Source organism: Balaenoptera borealis (genome assembly GCF_965194805.1).
Source record: "Balaenoptera borealis genome assembly, contig: HAP1_SCAFFOLD_508, whole genome shotgun sequence".
In the NCBI taxonomy this organism is placed as follows: Eukaryota; Metazoa; Chordata; class Mammalia; order Artiodactyla; family Balaenopteridae; genus Balaenoptera; species Balaenoptera borealis.
In genome coordinates this window covers 36,672-63,852 of record NW_028123689.1, presented here as the reverse complement: position 1 = coordinate 63,852, position 27,181 = coordinate 36,672, and the positions used below count along the sequence as shown (strand labels likewise).

The 27,181-nt window shown below is 48.0% G+C and overlaps 1 protein-coding gene across 2 annotated transcripts in view; it reads right to left on the bottom strand.

The window, feature by feature from the left end:
- Positions 1 to 27,181, bottom strand: part of LOC309621490 (uncharacterized protein) — a 45,649-nt gene that overhangs the window by 6,100 nt on the left and 12,368 nt on the right. Inside the window, exons 1-3 of one of the 2 annotated variants that reach the window (XM_082408936.1) lie at positions 8,300 to 8,509; positions 7,423 to 7,501; positions 6,210 to 6,288 (exon numbers count right to left, since the gene is read on the bottom strand). In XM_082408936.1, the coding sequence (XP_082265062.1) occupies positions 6,210 to 6,288; positions 7,423 to 7,501; positions 8,300 to 8,336 (195 nt within the window). In that variant the 5' untranslated portion in view covers positions 8,337 to 8,509. Of the gene's footprint in view, positions 1 to 6,209; positions 6,289 to 7,422; positions 7,502 to 8,299 lie in introns of those variants that run through there. The other variant, XM_082408937.1, reaches the window with a different exon arrangement.

Sequence of the window (27,181 nt, the reverse complement as noted above, 5' to 3'; positions counted from 1 at the left end):
CATTTAGATTTGATGGAGAAATCAAAAGCTTTACAGACAAGCAAAAGCTAAGAGAATTCAGCACCACCAAACCAGCTCTACAACAAATGCTAAAGGAACTTCTCTAAGTGAGAAACACAAGAGAAGAAAAGGACCTACAAAAACAAACCCAAAACAATTAAGAAAATGGTCATAGGAACATACATATCGATAATTACCTTAAACGTGAATGGATTAAATGCCCCAACCAAAAGACATAGACTGGCTGAATGGATACAAAAACAAGACCCATATATATGCTGTCTACAAGAGACCCACTTTAGACCTAGGGACTCATACAGACTGAAAGTAAGGGGATGGAAAAAGATATTCCATGCAAATGGAAATCAAAAGAAAGCTGGAGTAGCTATACTCATATCAGATAAAATAGACTTTAAAATAAAGAATGTTACAAGAGACAAGGAAGGACACTACATAATGATCCAGGGATCAATCCAAGAAGAAGATATAACAATTATAAATATATATGCACCCAACATAGGAGCACCTCAATACATAAGGCAACTGCTAACAGCTATAAAAGAGGAAATCAACAGTAACACAGTAATAGTGGGGGACTTTAACACCTCACTTACACCAATGGACAGATCATCCAAAATGAAAATAAATAAGGAAACAGAAGCTTTAAATGACACAATAGACCAGATAGATTTAATTGATATATATAGGACATTCCATCCAAAAACAGCAGATTACACGTTCTTCTCAAGTGCGCACGGAACATTCTCCAGGATAGATCACATCTTGGGTCACAAATCAAGCCTCAGTAAATTTAAGAAAATTGAAATCATATCAAGCATCTTTTCTGACCACAACGCTATGAGATTAGAAATGAATTACAGGGAAAAAAAAACGTAAAGAAGACAAACACATGGAGGCTAAACAATACGTTACTAAATAACCAAGAGATCACTGAAGAAATCAAAGAGGAAATAAAAAAATACCTAGAGACAAATGACAATGAAAACACGACGACCCAAAACCTATGGGATGCAGCAAAAGCAGTTCTAAGAGGGAAGTTTATAGCTATACAAGCCTACCTAAAGAAACAAGAAAAATCTCAAGTAAACAATCTAACCTTACACCTAAAGAAACTAGAGAAAGAAGAACAAACAAAACCCAAAGTTAGCAGAAGGAAAGAAATCATAAAGATCAGAGCAGAAATAAATGAAATAGAAACAATGAAAACAATAGCAAAGATCAATAAAACTAAAAGTTGGTTCTTTGAGAAGATAAACAAAATTGATAAGCCATTAGCCAGACTCATCAAGAAAAAGAGGGAGAGGACTCAAATCAATAAAATCAGAAATGAGAAAGGAGAAGTTACAACAGACACCGCAGAAATACAAAGCATCCTAAGAGACTACTACAGGCAACTTTATGCCAATAAAATGGACAACCTGGAAGAAATGGACAAATTCTTAGAAAGGTATAACCTTCCAAGACTGAACCAGGAAGAAACAGAAAATATGAACAGACCAATCACAAGTAATGAAATTGAAACTGTGATTAAAAATCTTCCAACAAACAAAAGTCCAGGACCAGATGGCTTCACAGGTGAATTCTATCAAACATTTAGAGAAGAGCTAACACCCATCCTTCTCAAACTCTTCCAAAAAATTGCAGAGGAAAGAACACTCCCAAACTCATTCTATGAGGCCACCATCACCCTGATACCAAAACCAGACAAAGACACTACAAAAGAAGAAAATTACAGACCAATATCACTGATGAATATAGATGCAAAAATCCTCAACAAAATACTAGCAAACAGAATCCGACAACACATTAAAAGGATCATACACCACGATCAAGTGGGATTTATCCCAGGGATGCAAGGATTCTTCAACATACGCAAATCAATCAATGTGATACACCATATTACCAAATTGAAGAATAAAAACCATATGATCATCTCAATAGATGCAGAAAAAGCTTTTGACAAAATTCAACACCCATTTCTGATAAAAAAAACTCTCCAGAAAGTGGGCGTAGAGGGAACCTACCTCAACATAATAAAGGCCATATATGACAAACCCACAGCAAACATCATTCTCAATGGTGAAAAACTGAAAGCATTTCCTCTAAGATCAGGAACGAGACAAGGATGTCCACTCTCACCACTATTATTCAACATAGTTCTGGAAGTCCTAGCCACGGCAATCAGAGAAGAAAAAGAAATAAAAGGAATACAAATTGGAAAAGAAGAAGTAAAACTGTCACTGTTTGCGGATGACATGATACTATACAAAGAGAATCCTAAAACTGCCACCAGAAAACTGCTAGAGCTAATCAATGAATATGGTAAAGTTGCAGGATACAAAATTAATGCACAGAAATCTCTTGCATTCCTATACACTAATGATGAAAAATCTGAAAGAGAAATTAAGGAAACACTCCCATTTACCATTGCAACAAAAAGAATAAAATACCTAGGAATAAACCTACCTAGGGAGACAAAAGACCTGTATGCAGAAAACTATAAGACACTGATGAAAGAAATTAAGGATGATACCAACAGATGGAGAGATATACCATGTTCTTGGATTGGAAGAATCAACATTGTGAAAAATGAGTATACTACCCAAAGCAATCTACAGATTCAATGCAATCCCTATCAAATTACCAATGGCATTTTTTACAGAGCTAGAACAAATCATCTTAAAATTTGTATGGAGACACAAAAGACCCCGAATAGCCAAAGCAGTCTTGAGGGAAAAAAATGGAGCTGGAGGAATCAGACTCCCTGACTTCAGACTATACTACAAAGCTACAGTAATCAAGACAATATGGTACTGGCACAAAAACAGCAACATAGATCAATGGAACAAGATAGAAAGCCCAGAGATTAGCCCACGCACCTATGGTCAACTAATCTATGACAAAGGAGGCAAAGATATACAATGGAGAAAAGACAGTCTCTTCAATAAGTGGTGCTGGGAAAACTGGACAGCTACATGTAAAAGAATGAAATTAGAATACTCCCTAACACCATACACAAAAATAAACTCAAAATGGATTAGAGACCTAAATATAAGAGTGGACACTATAAAACTCTTAGAGGAAAACATAGGAAGAACACTCTTTGACATAAATCACAGCAAGATCTTTTTTGATCCACCTCCTAGAGTAATGGAAATAAAAACAAAAATAAACAAGTGGGACCTAATGAAACTTCAAAGCTTTTGCACAGCAAAGGAAACCATAAACAAGACGAAAAGACAACCCTCAGAATGGGAGAAAATATTTGCAAATGAATCAACGGACAAAGGATTAATCTCCAAAATATATAAACAGCTCATTCAGCTCAATATTAAAGAAACAAACACCCCAATCCAAAAATGGGCAGAAGACCTAAATAGACATTTCTCCAAAGAAGACATACAGACGGCCACGAAGCACATGAAAAGATGCTCAACATCACTAATTATTAGAGAAATGCAAATCAAAACTACAATGAGGTATCACCTCACTCCTGTTAGAATGGGCATCATCAGAAAATCTACAAACAACAAATGCTGGAGAGGGTGTGGAGGAAAGGGAACCCTCTTGCACTCTTGGTGGGAATGTAAATTGATACAGCCACTATGGAGAACAATATGGAGGTTCCTTAAAAAACTAAAAATAGAATTACCATATGACCCAGCAATCCCACTACTGGGCATATACCCAGAGAAAACCGTAATTCAAAAAGACACATGCACCCGAATGTTCACTGCAGCACTATTTACAATAGCCAGGTCATGGAAGCAACCTAAATGCCCATCAACAGACGAATGGATAAAGAAGTTGTGGTACATATATACAATGGAATATTACTCAGCCATAAAAAGGAACGAAATTGAGTCATTTGTTGAGACGTGGATGGATCTAGAGACTGTCATACAGAGTGAAGTAAGTCAGAAAGAGAAAAACAAATATCGTATATTAATGCATGTATGTGGAACCTAGAAAAATGGTACAGATGAGCCAGTTTGCAGGGCAGAAGTTGAGACACAGATGTAGAGAATGGACATACGGACACCAAGGGGGGAAAACTGCTGTGGGGTGGGGATGGTGGTGTGCTGAATTGGGCGATTGGGATTGACATGTATACACTGATGTGTATAAAACTGATACCTAATAAGAACCTGCAGTATAAAAAAACAAACAAAACAACTAATACTAAACTTTCATTGGGTTATTTGTATGGAAATATGTTAATATAAATGTTTCAGACATTACATGAAATTTCTAAAAATCTTATATTTGTATGTGTATGGAAATATGTATGGAAATATGTTAATATAAACGTTTCAGACATTACATGAAATTTCTAAAAATCTTATATGTTCTGGTATAATGTTATATGTAATAATCCTAGTTATTACTTTAAAATGTATATCTCAGAAATAAATAATTTTCTTGTCAACTGCATTATTATGAACTTTCATCAAATCTTTAACCGTGGTCATTTTTAAGTCTTTTGTCATATAGAAAAAAAAAAGAAAAAAAAAAAGGACATAGTCAGTTAGTTAGTTAGTTAATTGTGCCGGGTCTTAGTTGCCACAGGCCAGCTCCTTAGTTGTGGTAATGAGATATTTTATATTCTTTTTTGTTCCTGAACAAAGGCCTCAGAATCCAGTATTTATTTGATAATGCTCACAGCATAGCTCAGCACGGAATAGCCACATTGTTTTTCTTTGGCTGCTATGTACCAAACAGCCTCTTGTACTGTTTTACCAAATGCATGTATTTAATACCTGTTTTAAAAAACATAGTGAGATCTCAAAACTTGAAATTGACTAAAGTAAGATTCTCTCTGTAGTACTACTTCTTTGACCAACACCACCTGATAACACCGGTGTGGTGCGCTGAGCCTTACTCTAGCATATCGGGATACACCCTGTTTCGACAAGTGTTCATCCTCCAAGTCCCCAAGGCCTCTCACACACTGCCAGTGAAACTGCTTCCTGCTTGGGAAAGAGTGCCCCAGTTCGTTTCTTTAGAAGCTTGAAGGCTATGTAAGCCCTCCAAAAGGTTAGAGGGCAAAGAACAACTCTAAAACTGGCACATTTGTTTAAAGAAAAAGACTTGTCAATATTACAAGAGCCAGTTTGCTTTCACTTGTGACACGTTTTCTTAGGAGGCAAGGGATGTGGCCATGTGACTTGGACAAGCTGTTTCCCTCTGTCTCAGTGTCCCACCTGTGAGTGGGTAGTCTGACGAAGCTTAATTACAGACATCTGAATAACGATCGTGAACAGTGGCATCTAATTTCCAAAATAAAAACAGGAGAATGAGTATGTCTTTCACAACAGGACGTCAAGTCTACCTCAAAGATATTGGTAGCCTTGAGTCCACTGCTTCTCACTGAGTGCAACTGTGCCCCCCAGGGGACATCTGGGGAAGTCTGAAGGTGATTTTGGCTGTCACAACTGGGAGGAGAGAGAGGGAATGTTACGGGCACCTAGTGAGTAAGAGGTCGGGACCTTGCTAAGCACTCTACGATGCACAGGACTCACACACCACAGCAAAGGTTTATCTGGCCCCAAAAGTCAATGCCTTGGTTGAGAAACCCTGCCTTAGAGCAAACCACGGATACTCATCTTTAGCAGGTAACAGGGCATTTACTACCCACCTGTAAACCTACAGACTTCCCGACTTACACAGCTAATCCTGTGGCAGGAATGAAATAGAGAGCGTGTGACCATCTGGTAGTACCTAGGTTTGCTGCTCAAGTCACATGAGACAGTGCTAGAGACTGACATTTTCTATATTGGAGGTCTTTGGCAAGCCACCAGTTTTCTAACCTAAAAAGTCTAAGCAGCATTATTACAATACACATAATAACACGACAATTCTGCTTTTATAGAGAAATTCGATGTGGGAAAGGAGCTTATCTGACATCAGAAGCAAATGCTTTGAACACATCACACCTGCTGGTTCGACTGTCAAATCTTGACAGCTGGAGACGTAGGAAGGTAGACAGGAGAGAACAGACCAAAGTTACGGGCCTGCTGAGTCCTCGGGGCGAACCATAATACACTTCGTACTGCCCTGGGTCCAGGGGTGTGTTCTAACACCCTCTCAGTCACTTACGGTCCATAGACAGACCAAGTATAAATTCACAATTACCAGCAAGTGTACCAAAAAAAGGCAGAGTTAAGAAACTTAAATGCGAGCCCTACCTGGTCTTTTTCTTCTTCATCGACAGAATCATCCGATTTTGCTTTTTCAGGGTCTTCCTCAGGTTTCCGTTTGGCAGGCCTGTCTCACACACACACACAGTAAAGCCAACTGTTAGCTCACCAGACCCTAGACCTCCAGTGGGCACGAAACAACTCATATTCCTCCCTACCAAGAGTACCCTCTCTTTGGAAAGATTCAGGGCATGGTCCCCTCTTCCCTCTGAGAAGCCCCTTTTGCCAGGACATTAAAAGAAGCTTCGAGCTTAATGTTTCTTTGGATGACAGGTTTAGAATACCACCATTTTGCAAACCTTAAGAAATAATGGATCTAGACTTTGATCAATGGCTGCTAGAATCACCGAAGAGACATTACATGCCTCTGATGGACAGCCCCATGCCGTCAATGAAGTCTCACAAAATAAAGCTGGAATCTGATCAAGACTCTAGACCTAACTACCAGTTTACAGAAAACTGGAGGCAAGGGAACACACTAACCACCAAAACGATGCAGTCGGCCAGACCTAGAAGCTATTAGAAAAAAAGACCTATTTTCTTTAAATCAATGGCAAGAAGATAAGGAATCTATCACTCGAAAGGCTTAAGGAGCAAATCAACCAAACTCTGTTACACAAGGGGAAGAATGAACACTGCTATATATTTGTTAGTAAGGAACTGTTACACTTTATAAGGCCTGTTTTGTCTTCTTCAAAAGACTGTTTGCTAGATGTTAGCCATTATGGCAAAATATGAATAAAAAACTTGTCAGAGAAAGAGACCTTGTCATCTAGAAATATAGTATGTGTGGATAAGATGACATGTCCGATTTGCTTCAAAGTAACCCAGCTGGGAGGAGATGGGTGTGTATGGAGCTGTAATCCATTTGGAATAATTTTCACTTGGAGCATATGGGGGTATAGATGAAACCACAGCCAGGAGATGTTAACTGTTGACACTGGGTGATAGGTACACAGGGGTTCATTTTACTATCCTTGGTAATTCTGTGTATGTACATTTGAAGTTTCCTATGTGAAGAGTAAAAACGGATGAGATCTTCAGAAATGCTGTTCACGAATGTCTGATAACAGAATATCAAAAGGAAAACCGAAGCAATGTGGAAGTCAGAATTACTAAGTTACATCCTACGAATTTATATGTGTTTTACCAAAAACCGTTGGCCCCTAAAATGGGGGCTGTCCATTCATTATATACTGACCTCCTTGTGAAATGAGATGTGATGGTGGTCTGCCTGGTAGTTTGCCTTCTAATCCTGGGGCTAGATGAGACTTCAGCTGCTTAAAGAAAAAGAAACAAAAAAGCCACTATGAATAAAGAGTTCACAGCCAAGGTACAGTTCTTCAGCATTACCAAGCTGGTGCAGAGACCAGGTTCTGAGGATTAAGTAACCTTCTCTTCTTATTCTAAGCAACCACCATCTTGATAAACTCCTCAAATTAGCACCTGCCAGTCTGCTGGGCCATTTTAACACAAGCTCTTGTATGAGGGGCCCAACCCTGAGACGCACAAGGAAACAGAGCCTCCGTTTATTTCGTCAAAAGATGAAGTGGCCAAGCACCTGACCTGCGCTCAAGTCCCATGCTCTTTTTTTAAAAATTCCAGAAGAGTTACTCTGACTACAAGTGGGGAAGGAGTCTAAGAATAAATGCTTAGCTTAAACAGGCATGTAACTTACAAGTCATAGATATCAGCAGCTCCTGTTATCTTATACCTCATAAATTCAACCGCATTTGGGGATCTAATGCTCTATAACTTGGTTGAAGACAAAAATTTAAAGTATATATCTAAGCTAGTTAGACGTATACACAAGAGGGAATTCCACGGCGGTCCAGCGGTTAAGACTCGGCACTCTCACTGCCAAGGGCCGGGGTTCGATCCCTGGTTGGAGAACTAAGATCGTACAAGCCGAGCAACACAGCCATCCCCCCACCAAAAAAAAGGATACACAAAAAAACAAGTACTGCCGGTGGAGGGGTTGTGTGTGGGGGGAACAGACAGACCCTATGGCGCCAAGTCTGTCCTCCCCTTAGGTGGTACCAGATTCCAACGAGGTCAAACGAGTCAAGCGCTCTTACAGTTTGTTTCTCCATCGGACTTGCTTCTCCTGGGCATGCAAAGTTTGGAAACAGGTTTGGGGGACTTGTTTTTCTCTGCTATTTCCACTCTGCGCTCCTCACCACTTGTCTGGCTCCCGTTTTCTAGACAGCCGTTCACTTCCCAACTGAAAGCATGAGCTCTGTTCTCCAAGGACAAATCTTTATTTAAAAGGGATCTGACTTGAGCCAGGTAGCCCTCCTACAGCAGGAAAGGATCATTTAAGTAGCAGTGAATGTAAACAAGGGGCCATGAGAGAATAAGGAAACACATGCGCTTCCTTCATAACCATCAGGGAACAGGGAGAGGTGGGATTATTCTGCCTCCCTGGTCACAGACAAGTTACATGGGAGGAAACATTTTCTAGCCGCCGGGATGCTGACGACTTACCTCTGATAATTCTTCTCTATGTAGTTTGGTTTTCAAGTCACATAACTGATTCTTTATTTCTGTCTGCAGAAATTCATGCAAGAGATTCCATTTCTCCTTCATGCATTCCTAAGGGAAGGACAGAGGTTTACAAGTCTCCACATTCCCAAGGTAGGAACCAATGGACTAATACACAAATAGTTACACTGCCTGGTCACATAACAATGACTGAATGGCAGGCAATGCTGAGTCGGCCAAAAAGAAAACTAAATATTCACAAGACATGTTCCTGATGTTTCCGTTAAGATCATATCACACCATCTCCAGAGTGGTGACAAATGGAAAGATTAGAGGTGAAACAGACACATGATAGAGTACTAGAACAAAACTGATTTGCAAAAACAGTGTGACCAGGACAAGTTATAATCCAGACTTGATGGTACGGAACCCAGACTGGGAAACTCGATGAGTTACCAAAAGCTAACCCATAATAGCCTATTAGTACAGCACATTAGACAGAAACATCCACGTTATCCTCAACTTTAGGGAAAAGAGAGCCAATTCCACTTAATTTTGTTTTTATGAACTACATAGTATCTGTCAAATGGTCACATTTGATCATATATTTTGTTAAGGTGGAGGTTACCTTACCTTTTCTGTTAACTATCTCTTTCCAAATCTTTGAGCCTGGGGGAAGAAAAGGGAAGAAACAAACGCTTGTTCAGCAACATTGTCTACCTGTAAGAATGCCACACTTTAAAGAACTTTGGAAATAAGTTGAACATGAATGTCAGAAAAAAATACAATGGTTTTTCCCTCCCCCAGTGTCTAGAATGCCCTACTGTAATGCCTGCACGTTAAGAAGTTATTTTCAATATGAACGAGGTCCCCCTTTTGGGGGGTGGTTTCTGATGGTGGTAAGAGATGATATAGGAGATTATCTTCCGATAATATAGGGAAATTTATCTAAAGTAATTAGTCAGTACTTGCCTGATAAGTCAAATTTGAAATTCTTCCATTTCACTGAATTCTTTCCTTTTTTTCAACTTCTAATTAATAGAGTAAATTACATGATCCCATCACTCTTTTCAAGACAGTCTATAAATAACCTTAAATGTCATAAGTCGGAATTCATTACAGAAATTCACCCGTCATTTTCCAGTAAAGGAAAGCAGCAATTCAAATACAAGCAGTAATACTGTAGTGTATCAATTTGTTGCAGAGAAAAATGTTTATTTAAAAATTTCAAAATACTTTGTATACCAGCCCTCACTAAAAGTATTTTTTAACTGTACTGACATGTACCTGAACCCTTAAGAATTCATCTTTTTCCTCATTATATTTTGTAACCTGACATGCTTTGAAAATAGGCATATATTTTTTAAGTTACAAAACTATTTCAGCTCAAAGAATTGTTTAACTCAGGCAAAAAGAAGAGATTAACAATATTATACTCAAACAATTTGCTTCCAATAAATAGAACTGAAGGGGGTGTAAAATTACATTCCTCAAGTCTTCTGGATTTTATTTACTCATTGTAATGTACAAAGAGACCCAGGTCCCACCAGGTTAGGGACTTTGCTTCTATGATTTATCTTCTAAAGACAATGGATGAGCAAACCCACCTCCCCTTTAGCCCTGGTTAGCATCAGTCCCAGTGAACCTTCATTTCTCTTTCCTATCTAAATCAAGCTATTTCTCTATAATAACCCATTCTGAATAATGATTATTGAGATTTAAATAACAGCTTTCCAAAAAAAACTCTATAGCAATTTATTCCAAATTAGCCCAATCTACAGTTTCTTCTTCATTTTAAGTGGAAAAGTAAAGAATAAAGACATTAGCTAATTTTTAACACATCATTTATCAATGATTCAAGTTGAAAACTGCTTCAACTTTAGCATCTCATGGGTACAAACGGATAAGGAATTTTATGCTAGAAGATTTGGTTGGATACCTGAAGATGTGGTTTATTTATGAGAGTTTTTGTGTTGTGTGTTGATAGATTTAACAACTAAAGAGATTTTGAACATCTTGGGGAGTACTCAATGACTGTCTAATTGTTTCTGTAATTTAGAATGTTTTTCATGCGCACATGATATAAAAAGTATTATATTATAAAAGTAATATAATTTTGTCTTCATGGATTCTTTCCTAGAAATGGAGCAAATGTTTTGGCTACCAAATCCTTGCAATGATATTTAGTACTGTATTTTTAGCTTCTGCTCTTTTTAAATAATCCAAAAGCTGTACTTTTTATTTAAACCATGAGAACATAAAAAGTAGGTGTATAGGTCAAGAGAAAGTACATCCATTTTGTGTCTTTGCTGACTCTTTTCAGATTGATATGTCACCTTTGTCTGAAATAGCAAGCCACATAATTTTGCATAGAAAATAAGAAACATACCTATAAGTTATTTCTAAGTGTTAACATTTAAAGGGACCAGCGCTACATAATATTTTTAATTCCATAAATATTTACTGATATCTGCATTATTATAACTCTCAAATTTTTCCTTAGAATTTTGAAAGAATTTCCTTCATTCCAGTATCATGGAAAAGTTTTTCAAGCTTAATTCAACAGGGTATTTCAACTAGCCGGTATCTTTGATCTTTATTATGGTTACTTTTTCTTCATGAAGTGACCACATTTGAATAAGGCTGATGGTCCATCATGGAGATTCATCTCTCCGGCTTCTTCCTGCTGAGGGAGAATCATCTCTGGTTTGTGACATCACAGTCTGAGCTGGGCAAGTGGCTGTGATAGCAAACCGATGATTATATCCCTTCAGTGTGAACGAGCTGCAAGAGATGTGGGTGCTATCATTTCAAGTCCTGTCACAGAGACACTACTGAGATGCATGACAGGAGTCAAGTTAGGGAAAGATGCTTGCATTGCAACTGTCACTTTTACAGCATCAGCCATTAAAGATAAAAGTACCATTTCACAGTTTCCTTCATTCTTAATTTAAAAGAGGGAGTAAACGGCATGTTAATAAAACTCACAGATACTGATAAAATGGGAGGGAGGAAAGTACCAGCGAGTAACCAGACAATAAAGGAAGAGGGACACGGAGAGTGAGGGATGGGTGCACAACTCAGCCGCGCCTCTGGGCACAGGAAGAGCAAAAATAGAAGGCGCCAGCGCGCGGTGGCGGGCTGGAAACCCTCCGACCGCGGAGAACTGCGGAGAACCGGGGACCGGAGTCAACAACGGCTCCCAGGCGGTCCCAGCGTCCCGACCCGCACCCGGCCGCGACACAGTTTCCACAAACTGAGACACACGGAGCCCGCGCGAGGGGCGGGTCGCGCGGGCTTCCCCGCCGGCTCCCCTGGAGGCCGGTCCCCCGCAAGCCGAGCGCACGAAAGGGCGCCCCAAAGGCGCCGGCCCAAGGCGCCCGCTGCGCTCTCCCTCCCGAAGGTGGGCTGCAGGGCCCAAGCGTAAACCCTGAGACAACAACACGCGCACCACGCCGCCACGGGGGACGAGAGGCCGGGCGCCCACCTGCCCGGACACCCTGCATTTCTGGAATCACCGGACGCCTGTGTAAATTTCCGTTCGGCGTGTCATTTTCCAAAGGCCACTCAAGATCAGGGGACAGGATGCCTCCTCTCCAAGGGTCCAGCCAGCCCACCCACTCAAATTACAGGACACAATGCCTCCGTTCCAAGGGCCCTGCCAGCCCACCCACTCAAATTAGGGGAGACAACGCCTCCTCTCCAAGGGTCCAGCCAGCCCACCCACTCAAGATCAGAGGGACAAAATGCCTAACTAAAACAAAACAAAACAAAAACACAAAAAACTGGAGAGAGGAAGGAAAGGGTGTCCTCAAAACTAAAAAAGCTAAGCACGTTGACAGCGCTAAGAATAAACTACCAGGAAAAAGCAACCCTACATGTCAGATCATAAAGTACGGAAGGGCAAGCCCGCCGGCAGTCCAGGCCCGGGGGGACCGGGGTCCCCAGCCCTACAGAGCCAACGGCAGCCCGGCTCGGGCGCCCCTCGGAAGCGCGGGGTCCCCGCGGCCGAGTCCGCGCCCCCGGCCGGCCCCGGCTCCCCTCTGCCCACCCTGCGCGCGGGGGCTGGACACGGCCGCGGAGAACCACGGCGGGGCGGGAAGGGGGGCTCCAAAGAGGGTCTGGCGACTCGAGTCGCTCCGTTTCTCGGTGGGCTCAGCGCGCGCCGTGGGGGAAGAGGGGCGGGGGTCCGGGAAGAGGGGACGGGTGGCACTCACGTAGACCGGCAGCGGCCACGGGTAGACGGCGGGCTCGGCCCCCACGGACGACTCCAGCCTCAGCTCCAACTTCTCCCCCATGTCTTCGCGCGCGGCCCCCGCACCAGGCTAGTCTGGCGGTTGGGGGGAGGGGCGGGACGCCCGCCGGCGGGGGCGGGGCGGGCAGGCGGGCGGGCGGGCGGGAGGCTGAGGGGAGGGGGCCTGGCCTGGACCTCAGCCGCCGCCGCCGCCGCCGCCGCCGCCGCCGCCGCCGCCGCGCTCCCGTCTGGCCCCCGGCTCCCTCTTTGTGGTCACAGGCCCGGGACCTCCAGCGCTGCCGCCAACTCGGGCCGGCGTGAGGCGAGCACACTGAGCCGGGGCCGGGCTGAACCACTCACTCGCGGCGCGCGCGCCGCCCGCCCCGTGGACTCGCCCGCTCCACGTACGTACGCACGCACGCACGCACGCACGCACGCACGTCTTCGGCTGCCCCCGGCCACCCGCACCGGCCCGAAGTCGGGACCCGGGGAGACCCCCTCGGGGCTTGGGGTGGCGGGTTCGACTCCCGCCCTTGACGTACCGTGACACACACACACACACACACACACACACACACACACACACCCCCAATAATAAGACTATAATTCCTCATTAAATATGACAGCCGGAATCCCGGCTTCTGTTCACAAAAATGCCCTGTATTTAGCCTATGCTAGGCACCAGACCCTGGACGCTCAGTACTGGCAAAAAAGGAAATGCCCTGCCCTCATGGCGCTGCCATTTTAATTGGAATAGTAGTGACAATGGTCAAGGGAGAAAATAAAGTGTCATCATCGCCACGGGGGTGGTTAATCTCATGTGCGCACTGCGCGGGGCCCCGGCAACCACAAACATTATTCCAGATGTGGCCAGGAAGGTATTTTTCAGGAGAGATGAACACTGAAATTGGTCCACTTTGGGGAAAGGAGATCGTCAATGCCGCGGCGTGGGTGGGCCTCGTCCATCAGTTGAAGGACTGGAGAGAAAAATGAGGTTCCGTAGAAAGAGGGAACTGTTCCTCCAATGGCCTTGGGACATCAGCTCTTCCCTGTGTCTCCAGCCCAGAGTCCTGCCCTGACTTGCCTGCCTCACGGTCACATGAGTCAACTCCTTAAAACAAAACTATATATGTAAAAATACTGAATATATACAAGCCTATTAATTTGTATATGTGTGCATACATATTATATATATGTATACACATATGTTTATATGTGCGTGCGTTTGTAGTATATGTGTAAGTACTATATACAGTATACATACAAGCCTATATATTTGTGTGTATCTATTGTATACATGTATGTATGTGCATATATATAGTATACATTTTATAAATGTGAACATGCTGTATATATACACACACCCATATATTGATATATGGGTGTGTGTAGATATACAGTTTATGTACACTGTATGTATGTATACAGTGTGTATTTATATATAGGTGTGTATATATGTTGTATACCTGTATGTGTATATGTTTCTAGGTGTTATATGTATATATGTATATACTATTATATACACACTTGCGTATGTATTTATATGTGTATGTACATGTGCATATTTACATATAGGTGTGTATGTGTGTGTATACATTGTATATATGTATATATCTTATATATATGATATATGTACGTATACGTACGATGAATTTATATATACAGTACATATATATTTTTACGCTATATGCTTTTATATGTAGGTGTATATGTGTGTCTATATGTATGTACGTGTACGTATTGCATATATTATATGTGTATGTATGTATACTGTCTATATACACACCTAAATATCTTTGTATGTGTGTATATATGTATGATATATATGTACCTAGGTGTGTATATTGCATATGTTATACGTATGTGTACATACTGTATACATACAAACGATGCATTTTGTATGTGTGTATGTATAGTGTCTATGTATGTGTGTATTGTATATGTTATGTGTATATGTGTGTATACATACTGTAGATATACAAACTATGCATTTTATATGTGTGTATATATGTATGTGTGTATTGTATATACTATATGTGTATATGTGTGTATGCATACTGCATAGATACACAGCTGTATATTTTTGTATGCGTGTACATATGTACGTGTGTGTGTATATACACACACACACCCTATGGATTCTGTTTGTCTGGAGAACCCTCACTGATACGGACACTTATGACAATTGAGCACCTGCTCTTTGCCAGCCAGGGAGCCAAAGACTTGTCCTTGCGGTGTCTCCCTTAAGTGTCACAAGTCCCAGGAGGGAAGGTGATGCGGCTCCTACCAGTTGAGGTGCCTCAGGGTCAGAGAGGTGCACAGGGTGGGGGGCTGGAGCCTGGTGGAGCCCAGGTGGAGTTCTAGCAGCAGTACAGCCTAGCAGTCCCACTTCCCCGGGTGCTTCTCACAAAGACGCCAAGGGAGAGACGGGATCTGAAGGAGGGGATGAGGAAGCTTCCGTGGGTCCGCAAGCCCAGACCAAGGCTGACTCGTCAAGGGTGTTAGAGGTCAGGACTGTGGTTACCCTGGGGGTGGGCTTACACAGAGCCATTCACATTCTGAAAAAGTATCCATTCTGCTCTTGTTTGTATGTTTACCTCCCTCCCCCAAATCTTTTAAAAACAGATTCTCTTGGTTGCTGGGAACACACACGGGGAAGTTGTGTGTGAGGGGGTGTGATCCAGGGGACAGGGAGGATAAGCCCCCCCACTCGTAGGGCCAGGAGTGGCTCAGCTTTGTGAGCTGAGGATGGCCCACGAGGTCCCAGAGAGAAGGGTCCCTGCTCCGTCCCTGCTCTGTGCACCCCATTCCCAGCCTGAGAAGCCCAGAGCCACCCCCCGCGACACACACACACCAGGGAGGAGAGCCAGTCACCCTGGCTCCCAGGCTCTGGCTCCAAGGCTCCCGGCACTAGGAGCTATTTTCAGCTTTCATGCTCTGTCTGTCTCTCGCCCGCCCTCCCTCCCTCCTCCGCTTCTTCCCCTCCCGCTCCATCTGTCCTCCCCTCCAGCCTGCATTTCTACACAGGATGGCTCACAGACAGCTGCTCCCCGTGCCCACCTGCCACCATTCGATGCATGTCAAAGCAAACCCTGGGGACTTCCCTGGAGGTCCAGTGATTAAGACTCCGAGCTTCCACTGGCAGGGGGCGCGGGTTCGATCCCTGGTCAGGGAAATAAGATCCCACATGCCGCACGGCATGGCCAAGAAAAATAAATGAATAAAAAATAAAGTTATAGTGATGAAACAGCCCTAGTGGTGCAAGGATGGGACGTATAGCTCTATGGTATAGAATAAAGGTCCAGAAACAGATCTATGAGAACTTGATATGACAGAAAGTGGGGAAATTAAGGAGTTTTCAATAAATGGCATTAGGACAATTGCATATCCATGTGGGAAAAAGTAAATTAGAAAAAAAAAAAAAAAGGCAAGCCCTGGTCAGGTGTGACCTTGGGCCCAGGGCCATTGGCACACGTTGTCATGTGGGACGTTCTTCCGTAGACTCCTCCCTCCCCCCTGTGTCACTGTCACTTCCTCCAGAACCTTCCTGGACTCCCCTACACAAGCCCGGGGTGTGCCCTCACCCGCCCTGGATCACCAGAATTCCAATCCCGGCCCACCCTTCCTTCCCTGCCAGGTAAAGAACTGTGCATGGTCAATAAGACCGTAGAGGTCATTGGCCATTGCTATTGCAGCTGGAATTGTTACTGTGTTTAGATAGGGTGACCAACACCCGCCCCCAGTTTGCCCAGGACCGCTCAGGTTTGAGCGCTGGAACTCTGGGGAAACCCTCAGTCCCGGGGAACCCCAGAAGGCTGGTCAGCCTATTTAGGACGGATCTTTCACTTGATCTCCCAACCCCCGAGAGCCAGAAAGGGAATCTCCCCCCTCCTTCCATTGTAACCTTCATTCATTCATCCACTCATCCCTTTATTCAACTCCTTTATTCAGCAAGTATTTATGAAGCATCTACTACACAGCAGACACTCTTCTAGGTGCTGGGGACATAACAGCATCCCTGTCCTCAAAGAGCTCACGTTCTAGCGAGGGCAGCAAACAGTCAACTGAGAAGGTGTGATTTATTACATGGCGATGATGTCTCGGAGACCACTGCAGGGCAGAGGAGGTGGGAGAGGAAAGGGGCAGGTCTAAATGCAGGCGCTGACGGGATTGGGGCAGACCTTGCCCTGGGCCAGGCTGGTTGCTTCAACACAGCTGTCCTCGCCCAGGGCCATCCTGCCTCCGCCGCCTCACCCAGTTCTTCCGTGATGTGTGGGGAAAATCTGTGGTTGTCACAACTGGGGGGGAGGGGCCCCTGGAATCAAATGGGTGCGGCCAGGGCTGCTGCTAAACCCCACACAGTGCCCAGGAGGGGCCCTCAGCAGAGGATGGCCCGCCCCGAATAACCCCAGTGCCGCGGGGGAGACCCTGCACTAATATTATTCAGACCCGCTGGTGCCCCCAGATTCCTGCACAGGCAGGGACTCTAACCGGGTCACCTCTGTATCCCGAGGTGACCTAGAGTGGGGCAGCCAGGAGGGCTGAGATGAGCATCGGGGGTGAAATGACAAATCTCTGTGCCCACTCTCCCCGCCGCACCCCAGGGGCGATGGCCTCTATCTCCTCCCTGTGTAGGTAGCTTTTCCCTGAGCCATTTCTTCTTGTCAACGTCCCTGTCGCAGGTTGGGTTCCCCAAAGATGACGTTGAGAGCAAGGATTGGAGTGCAGGTGGTTGATGTGAGACGTGCAGCAACAGATACAGCTGCCATAGGGTCCCGCAATTCCACTCCTGGGCATAGATCTGGAGAAAACTCTAATTCAAAACTATACACACACCCCTGGGATCTCCCTGGTGGTCCAGTGGTTAAGACTCCGTGCTTCCAGTGCGGGGGGCATGGGTTCCATCTCTGGTCAGGGAACTAAGATCTCACATGCCGTGTGACAAAAAAAAAAGAAAGAAAGAAAAAGAAAGAAAGAGAGAGAGGGAGAGAGAGAAAGAAAGAAAGAAAGAAAAAAAGAAAGAAAGAAAGAAAGAAGGGAAGGAAGCAAGGAAGAAAGAAAGAAAGAAAGAAAGAAAGGAGGAAAGAAAGGGAGGAAGAAAGGAAGAAAGAAAAAAAAAAGAAAGAAAAGATACATGCACCCCAATGCTCATTGCAGCACTATTTACAATAGCCAAGACATGGAAGCTACCTAAATGTCCACTGATGGATGAATGGATAAAGAAGATGTGGTACATATATACAATGGAATATTATTCAGCCATAAAAAGAATGAAATGATGCTATTTGCAGCAATGTGGATGGACCTAGAGATTACCATGCTAAGTGAAGTAAGTCAGAAGAGAAAGACAAATATCATATGATCTCACTTATATGTGAAATCTAAACTACGACACAAATGAACTCGTCTACGAAACAAAAACAGACTCACAGACACAGAGAACAGACTTGTGGTTGCCAAGGGGGAGAAAGAGTGAGGGAGGGTTGGATTGGGAGTTTGGGGTTAGCAGATGCAAACTATTAAATATAGGATGGATAAACTACAACATCCTACTGTCTAGCACAGGGAACTATATTCAATATCCTGTGATAAGCCATAATGGAAAAGAAAAAAGTTTTATTTATAGGTTCCATCCCTAACTGAGCTGGCCCATCCCCTCCCATGGTTCTAAGTGCAGCCCGAGGCTGCAGACTTCCCACCGTGGTCTTCAGCTCCAGAGCAAGCCACCTGCAAACCACCCACATCTTTCCAGGGGCTGGCAACTCTCCTTTGCTACTGATTCCAAGACACATCCAGATAGCAAAAATGTGACCATGAAAAGAAACTCAGGCATGTTCAAATCAGGGAAATAACATTCTTCTCTCTGTTCAGTACTCGCTTAATTTTAGAATAGCTTAGAGTTACAAAAAAGTGGCAAAGATCTGTACAGAGTGTAGAGTGCCGTGGACCCTGACCCAGTAACCCTATTTCCAACACGTTAGTACGTTAGTATGACATGTTTATCCAACTAAGGAACCAAGATGGATACATTGTTATTAACGAAAGTCCACACTTCATTAGCATTTCCCTAGTTTCCCCCTAACATCCTTTTTCTGTCCCAGTCTCCTCTGGGCTGTGACATTTCTCAGATGTCCCTGGGTTTTGATACCTTGAAAGTTTTGAGGAGGACTGGTCAGGTATTTTGTCCCTCAATTTGTTTGTCTGTTTGTTTTCTGATGTTTTCTTATGGTTGGTCTGGAGTTATGGGGTTTGGGGCGGAAGATCCAGACAGAGATAAAAATGCCATTCTCCTCAGGTCACATCAAGGATACACACCATCAACGGGACTTATGACAAATGATTTTACCCTTGATCACCTGGCCAGTATCGTCTTTTTTTTTTTTTTTTTTTTTGCTGCGTTGGGTCTTCGTTGCGTGCGGGCTTCTGTAGCTGTGCACGGGGGCTCAGTAGTTCTGGCTCCCAGGATCTCGAGCGCAGGCTCAGTAGTTGTGGCCCACGGGCTTAGTTGATCTGCGGCACCTGGGATCTTCCCGGACCAGGGCTTGAACCTGTGTCCCCTGCACTGGCAGGCGGATTCTTTTCTTTTCTTCTTTTCTTTTGCAACCAAAACTTTAATCCCAAGGATTCTCACAAAACATATTACAAATGACAGCATGAAAAAAAAAAATTGCACAGTAACTCAAAGTTCAGCTCTACAATACTCTTATTAATCTGGCAGGACATTGGTATCTTGATAATCTCAGATTTCCAAAAAATATTACAAAGAGCTATGTATTCATGTACAGCAATCACAGAGGGGACTTATGACCGAACTCAAAGGTAAACTAACTTCCTTGAAACTTCTTAGATTCTCAACTCCCTGGACAACCTCTTGTCCCGTGTGAAGACTAGTGGAATTTTTAAACCTCTAATCTAGGGTAAGGGTGCGGCTTTCATTTTTACCTGCTGGCTTGTGTTCACAGCACCTTTTAAAGACTGCTTGCTTAACTACAGCTGCATATCATTTCCCAGCTACAGAAAGTCTTTTCCATGTTTGCCAGTGTTGTTTCCATAATAGTAAACATCACACTTTAGGTGGGCAGGAGTTAAAGTTTTATTATCAGTCTAGGCAAGACCAAAAATTCAAAGCAAATTCAATTTTGCTTAAGGGAACATTGGAAGGTAACAATTCTTCATATCACAAGCCTCATATGACCCATTTCAAACCATAGAGAATGACACCTTTATGGGTCACTGTCCCAAGAGACAAACAAATGTGAACAACTAAAACATTTAAAAAGTGCACCAAGCTTCAGAAGTCTCAAACAAAACTTGAATTTTCTGTACCTACTCCTGTCAGATGAAGTTATTGCCTGTACACCACTCCTCTTGCAAAGTGGTCTTCTATTTCCTTTCATTTGACCTAGATCGGCTAGGAGACCTAGAGAAAGATCGGGACGGCTTGTGATTTCTCTCCTGGGACAGTCATCTCTCTCTTCTCCTATATCTAGAAAGGGACCTGCTCTGGCTGACGGAGAAAGCTCTCCATCTTGGAGATGTGTGGGAGGTGGAGGACTCCTCCTCCGATAATCATCTCGAGGGCGACGACCCCAAGAAGGAGGCGGTCACGATTGCGACTTCTCTTTTCCCCATTCGACAGGTCCACTCTTACTCGGCAGCCACATAGTGTTCTCCCATCTAGTTCTCGGACAGCATCGGCTGCATCTCGGGGATCTTCACATTCAACAAGAGCGAAGCCGGGAGGGCTTTTAGCAACCCACACACTTCAGAGTGGTCCGTAATAGCCTAAATCTCGTTCCAATTCAGCCTTGTTACCACTGTTTGCAAGATTCCCTACATAAACTTTACAGTCCAACGGACAGGAATCACGATGCAAGACCCTCGTGGCCTCCTGTTTTTCATGGGCCACAGGGTGGTCCCGGGCCTCTAGAATCTGGCAGCTGAATCTGCTCACACAAGCTGTCCTGTGGGGATGCGTTTCCCCCTATGTGTCCAGCCCGGGGCCCCGCGGTCTTGGCCCGGCCTCACCGGTGAGAGGGTGAACCCCAGCTCCCTGGAGCAGACACTCAGAGCCCTGGTGACCAGACTCACGGCTGACGGGGCTGGAGTGGCGGCTGGACATGTGTGGCCAGCCTGGTGGTGTTTGGCCCCCTCTGCAGTTCCAGTTCCAGCTGAGAAAGAGCCTCCCTGTGTTATTTTCTCCTGGTTGTGTAAGGATCCCCGGTGTCATCTGACAGAAATGTAGATGGTGTGTTCTTTCTCTCTTTTCTCCCTGCTTCCTCTCCTCCCTCTCTCCCTCCCTGTCCCTCTTTCCCTGTTCTGCTCTCCCTCTCTTTCCCTCTCCCTCTCTCTCTCTCCCTCCCTCTCTCTCCATCTGTCTCTCCCTCTCTCCCTCCCTCTCTCTCTTTCCTCTCCCTCTTCCCTCTCCTCTCCCTCTGTCCCTGCCTCTCTCCCTGTGCCTGTTTCCCTGTCCTTGTTTCCGTGTTCCGCTCTGCCTCTACCTCTGTCTCTCCGTCTCTGGGAGGGAGTGAGGGAGATGGAGAGACGGAGGGAGAGGGAGAGTTGGAGGGAGAGGGAGAAGAGGGAGAAGAGGGAGGAGAAGGAGGGAGGCAGAGGGAGGGAGGGAGAGGTCTCTTCCTCCCTCCCTCTCCCTCCCTCCTTCTCTCCCTCACCCTCTCTCCCTCTCCATCCCTCCATCATTTTCCCTCCTGCTCCCTCTCCCTCCCTCTCCCTCTCCCTCTCTCCCTCCCAGAGAGGGAGAGACAGAGGGAGAGGGAGAGGGGGGAGAGAGGGACACGGAGAGGGAGGGAGGGAGACAGAGAGGGAAGCAGGCACCCTCTCTCCTTCTCCCTCTCCCTACCTCCTTCTCCAACTCCCCCTCTCCTTCGCTCCCTCCCTCTCCTCTCCCTCTGTCTCTCCCTCTCCCTCCCTCCCTCTAGGAGAGGGAGAGGAAGGGGGAGGGAGAGGGAGAGGGAGAGATGTCTCGCCCTCCCTCCCTCCCTCTCCCTCGCCCTTTCCCTTCCTCTCTCCCTCTCCCTCCCTCCTTCTCCCTCTCCCTCCCTCTGTCTCTCCCGCTCCCTCCGTCTCTCCCTCTCCCTCCGGCTCTCCCGCTCCCTCATTTCCTCTCAGAGAGGGAGAGATGGAGGGAGAGGCAGAGCTGAGGGAGAGGAGCAGAGGGAGGGGGGAGAGAGGGAGAGGGAGAGAGGGAGAGAAGAAGGAGAGAGGGAAAGGGAGGGAGGAAGAGACCTCTCTCTCTCTCCCTCTCTCCCCCCTCTCTCTCCTTCTCCCTCTCCCTTGTCTCTGCCTCTTCCTCCGTCTCTGGGAGTGAGGGAGATGGAGAGACGGAGGGAGTGGGAGAGTTGGAGGGAGAGGGAGAGGGAGGAGAGGGAGCGAGGGAGTGGGAGAGAGGGAGCGAGAGAGGGATAAAGGGAGGGAGAGAGGGATAGAGGGAGGGGGGGAGAGACGTCTTTGTCTTTCCTTCCCTCCCTCTATCCCTCTCTCACTCTCCCCCCTCCCTCTCCTACTCCCTCTCCCTCCACCTCCTTCCCTCTCCAGAGAGGGAGAGGGAGCAGGAGAGGGAGAGAGGGAGGGAGAGAGGGAAAGGGAGGGAGGAAGACACCTCTCTCTCTCTCCCTCCCTCCCCCCTCTCTCTCCCTCTCCCTCTCTCCCTCTCCCTTGTCTCTGCCTCTTCCTCTGTCTCTCCATCTCTGGGAGGGAGTGAGGGAGATGGAGAGAGGGAGGGAGAGAGGGAGGGAGAGAGGGAGAGAGGGAGGGAGGGAGAGATGCCTTTGTCTTTCCCTCCCTCCCTCTATCCCTCTCCCTCCACCTCCTTCCCTCTCCAGAGAGGGAGACAGAGAAGGAAGCAGGCACCCTCTCCAGAGAGGGAAGGAGGTGGAGGGAGAGGGAGAGGGAGAGGGAGAGGGAGAGGGAGCAGGAGAGGGAGAGAGGGAGGGAGAGAGGGAGAGAGGGAGAGAGGGAGAGGGAATGAGGTATCGGAAGAGCGGAACAGGGAAACAGGGACAGGGAAAGGGGGACAGGGAGAGAGGGAGAGGGAAAGAGGGAGAGGGAGAGAGGCAGAGGGAGAGATGGAGGGAGAGTGAGAGTGAGAAGCAGGGAGGTAGAGGGAGGGAGGGAAGGAGGGAGAGAGGGAGACAGAGAGGGAGAGAGGGAGAAGGGCTGATGGGGGCTCCCTCCCCCTCCCCTCCTCTCCCCACTGCTTTCTCTTTCTTCTGCTTCAACAAACACCAGGCGCCTTTTAGATCAGCCCTGAAGTCAACGTTGATGCTTGGACGGCTTGACCTCCCCGCTGCCTTCCAGCCCGGGACCACAGCTGGGAGATGAAGTCTGCGGGGCCCTGGGCGGCGGCGGCGGGCTGCACAGGCACCTCCTCTGACGCCCAATCTCTCCTCCTTTACGAGGCAGCCGCCAGCTCCCCTCCCTGACTCCCCAAGATTTGGGGCCTTTTTAATATGTGTCGATAATGCCATGAGCTACTATTTAACTTTTCCACGAGGACCCATCTCCCGAAATGCAGTGCTTTTCAGCCTTGGCTGCACTAGAGAACCCCCAGGGAAGGGAGAGACGTCTGCACCTCCCTCTCTCTCCCTCTCCCTCCTCCTCTCCCTCTCCTTCTGGGGTGATGCCCCATGAGCTCAGCTTCGCAGATGTTCCCCCCATCTCCTCTCTGTGCCTTGCGTGGGGTCTGGGCCTTCTCACTGTGGCCCGGGTACGGCCTTGACATTCAGACATCGGTTCCTGCAAGGACACTTGCGTTTGGTCCATACCGCGTGTGGCTGCAGTCTGTGCTTCTCCTGTTCAGCATCTTCAGTAGATGGGGGCTGTGCATGAGCCCTTCATCTTCCCCGCAGACACCACTGGTGCTTGCTCGGCCTCGTGGGTGATGTGGGGGGCGTGGGGGACAGTCCTGTGTCCCCACCTTCCTGGGCTGCAGACAGGCCACGTTGGTCCTGTGGTGACTGGGGGCTCCCAGGAGAACCCCACCGCAGAGCCGGAGAGGTGGCCCCAGAGAAGGTGGCGTACGCCTGGGGCCGGGCCTCACCAGCCAGCCCCGGGCCACCGGCAGCAACAGGCGTCTCGCCGTCCAGGGGGCTGGGTGTTCGGGCGCCGTGGGGATGACCTGCTGTCTGCACGGCAGCCGAGTCTGTATTGTTGAGCCCGGCGAGGCCCCTGGGTGGCTCCTGGAGAGCCTGGTCACATTTCTTCCTGCCCTTGGCCTTAGAGCTCATCACGGTTCACGCCGTTTCTGGTTCCAAAAGGACCTGTGTTCATAAAGACCACGTGTTAGGACAGCACCAAAGTGTCTAGAAATCCGGGCCAGGAGGAGGAGGGAGGGGGATTGGCTGTGCCCGCCAGTGGCCTGAGAGCCCTGCCCGCCCTCAGAGACCTGGCCCGGGGCCCGTGGGGAGGGCGTGGCCCACGGTCCCCAGCGCTGGCCGTCTCTGGGTTCCAGGAGAACTGCGCGATCCTCGGGGAGCTGGTAAGGCTGCAGGCTCAGAAGTCCCGCCTGCTGGGGTTCAGCACGCGTGCCGACTCCGTGCTGGAGATGAACATGGCCAAGACCAGCCCGGTGGTGGCCACTTTCCTAGGTAACCCCGCCTCCCCGAGTCCCAGTGGGGACAGGGGTCAGGTGGACCTTGACTGGACGTGGTGCTGCCTGAGACCCCACTGTGTCAGCCCTTGGGGGTCGCCTTCCCCAACCCTTCATTCTGCCTCGAGGGGCGTGGGGTGGGTGGCGGCTGGGAGGCTGCCACAGGGACATAGCCGAACCTCTCCCCTCCGCCCGCAGATGAGCTGGCCCAGAAGCTGAAGCCCCTCGGGGAGCAGGAGCGGCCGTGATCCTGGACCTAAAGAAGGCCAAGTGCCAGAGGCGGGGCCTGCACTTTGACGGGCCCATCAACGTCTAGGACCTGTGCTACTACACGAACCAGGGGGAGGAGACGCGCTACCACGTGGACCGGTACCTGCTCAATGAGTCCTTCCCCATGCAGGTGGTCACGCGCGGGCGGCTGGGCATCTCCCAGGAGCTGCTGGGGCTGACCTTCGACCTGGAGGAGGGTGCCAACGTGTGTCACGAAGATGTGAGGCTCTACATGGTCCGGGACGCGGCCGCGGACAAGGTCATCCATCGGCAAGTTCTACCTGGACCTCTACCCTCGGTGCATGCGTGGGGTAACCTGTCGGCCGTGGGCCAGGGCTCCTCTGTGGAAGCGGGGCCTCACCCGCGTCCCTCCCCAGGGAAGGGAAGTCCGGGCACATGGCCTGCTTTGGCCTGCAGCCGGGCTGCCTGCAGCAGGATGGGAGGCGCCAGATTGCCATCGTGGCCATGGTGGCCAACTTCACCAAGCCTACGCCCAACCCGCCCTCCCTGTTGCAGCATGATGAGCTGGAGACCTACTTCCATGAGTTCTGGCAAGCGACGCACCAGCTCCGCTCCCAGGTGGGTGCGGGCGCGGGGCTGCAGGCAGGGGGCGGGGAGGGCCCGGGCTCTCCCGTGGTTCTCAGGCAGGCCCTCGCCACGGGATTCTTCCGCTGATGTCACCCCGCACGTGGTGACGCCCTCGGTGTCAGTTTCCATCATCAAACCCCACGCACAGGGTGTGTTAAAAAACGGAAGTGGATGTCCTCGAGACTCTGGAGGCTGGAAGCCGCAGATCAAGGAGTCAAGACTGGTTCCCTGCATGTTAAATACGTGTATTCAAGAGTTGCCTTTAAAAAGACAAAAGAAAAGAAAAGAACATTGCATGCAAGTCTGGTGACAGGCGGTGATGAGAACCAGAGGGTAGGCTCTGGGGCCAGGAGCGCCACGCCCTGTGAGGCCCTGGGGCTGCTGCCAGTCTCGGTGGAGGCTCAGCAAGTCCCAGGGACTTCCCCACGGGGGGGGGGGTCCCCAGCTGAGCGTCTGGGCCCAGGACCCAGTGCTCGTTCAGTCTTCCTGCGGTCAGCCCTTCGTCCTGAGAGCGATGCTCTCACAGGCTGCACCGGAGCGCGTGGGGACACTTTACTGAGCTGTGCAGCCGTCACTACTGCCCTGTTTTGGAACATTTCCCTCACCCCAAAAGTGTCCCTCACGCCTTTAGTTATCATTCCCTCCCCTCCCCTGCCCCTGACCACCAGGAACCCACTCTGACTCTGTGGATCTACCTGTTCTGGAAGTTTCCCCTCAGTGGGGTCACACCCTGTGTGTCCTTCTGTGTTTGATGTCTCTCGCTGAGCATCGTGTTCTCAGGGTGTATCCACGTGGCAGCGAGTGTCAGGGCTTCACACCTTTGCGTGGCTGAGGGCCGGAAAAAAGACAAACGACAAGAAAGGCACGTTACCTGCGACTCTGGCGACAGCCGGTGATGAGAACCAGAGGGAAGGCTCTGGGGCCGGGAGCGCCGCGCCCTGTGAAGCCCTGGCGTTGCTGCCAGTCTCGGTGGGGCACGGGCAGCGCCGTCCCCTGGAGCTGCTGGCCAACTCATCAAGTCCCAGCTGGCCAACCCCGGTGCGGTCGGGCCGAGGGAAAGGAAAGGGGCTCCCGGACCGCCCGGCTGGAAAGCGCGGCCTGCACACAGTGCCAGCCCCCCGTCTCCTTCCTCCCGCCCTCCAGGCCTCTTCAACCTGCGCCAGATCGTCCTGGCCAAGGTGGACAAGGCCCTGCACACGCAGACGCCCGCGGACCCGGCCCAGGAGAATGCCCGCCTCTGCCAGGAGGTCCTCGGGGTCCCAGCCACGCCAGGTAGCCAAGTGCACGCCGGGCCCACCTTAGCGGTCGGTTGGCGGCTACTGCCCAGGTCAAGAGGATCCTCTGGTGGTGTGTGAAGGGGGACCGACTGACGGGCTCTGGCCGAGGCCCGCTGACCTCTGGCCTCTTCCTGCCTCGGTTCCTGGCCTGGTCCCTCCAGCTGTGGCCCGCGGAGTCCGAGGGTGGGGTGGGTGTATCTGCACGTGCTTTCTGGAGAGCCTGGAAGAGGCAGGAGAGGGCTTCATATCCCGGACGGAACGCGTCGACGAGGTTTGCCCGTGCGTGTCGGTGCGGAGACGCAGTTCACTCCCTCGTGAGCGCTTGAACCCGCGCTCTCCCCGTGCTGGAAGGTGAGCCCTGACTCATCCCTCAGAGCCTCGGGCAGCTGACCTTGTAAGAGGCTTAGGGGTGAACCCTCGTGAGCTTCAGCAGAAAGTCGGCAAAAATTTATTGGTGTCCCTCCACTGAGTTGCCCGCCAGGTCCCCGTTTTCTAGAAG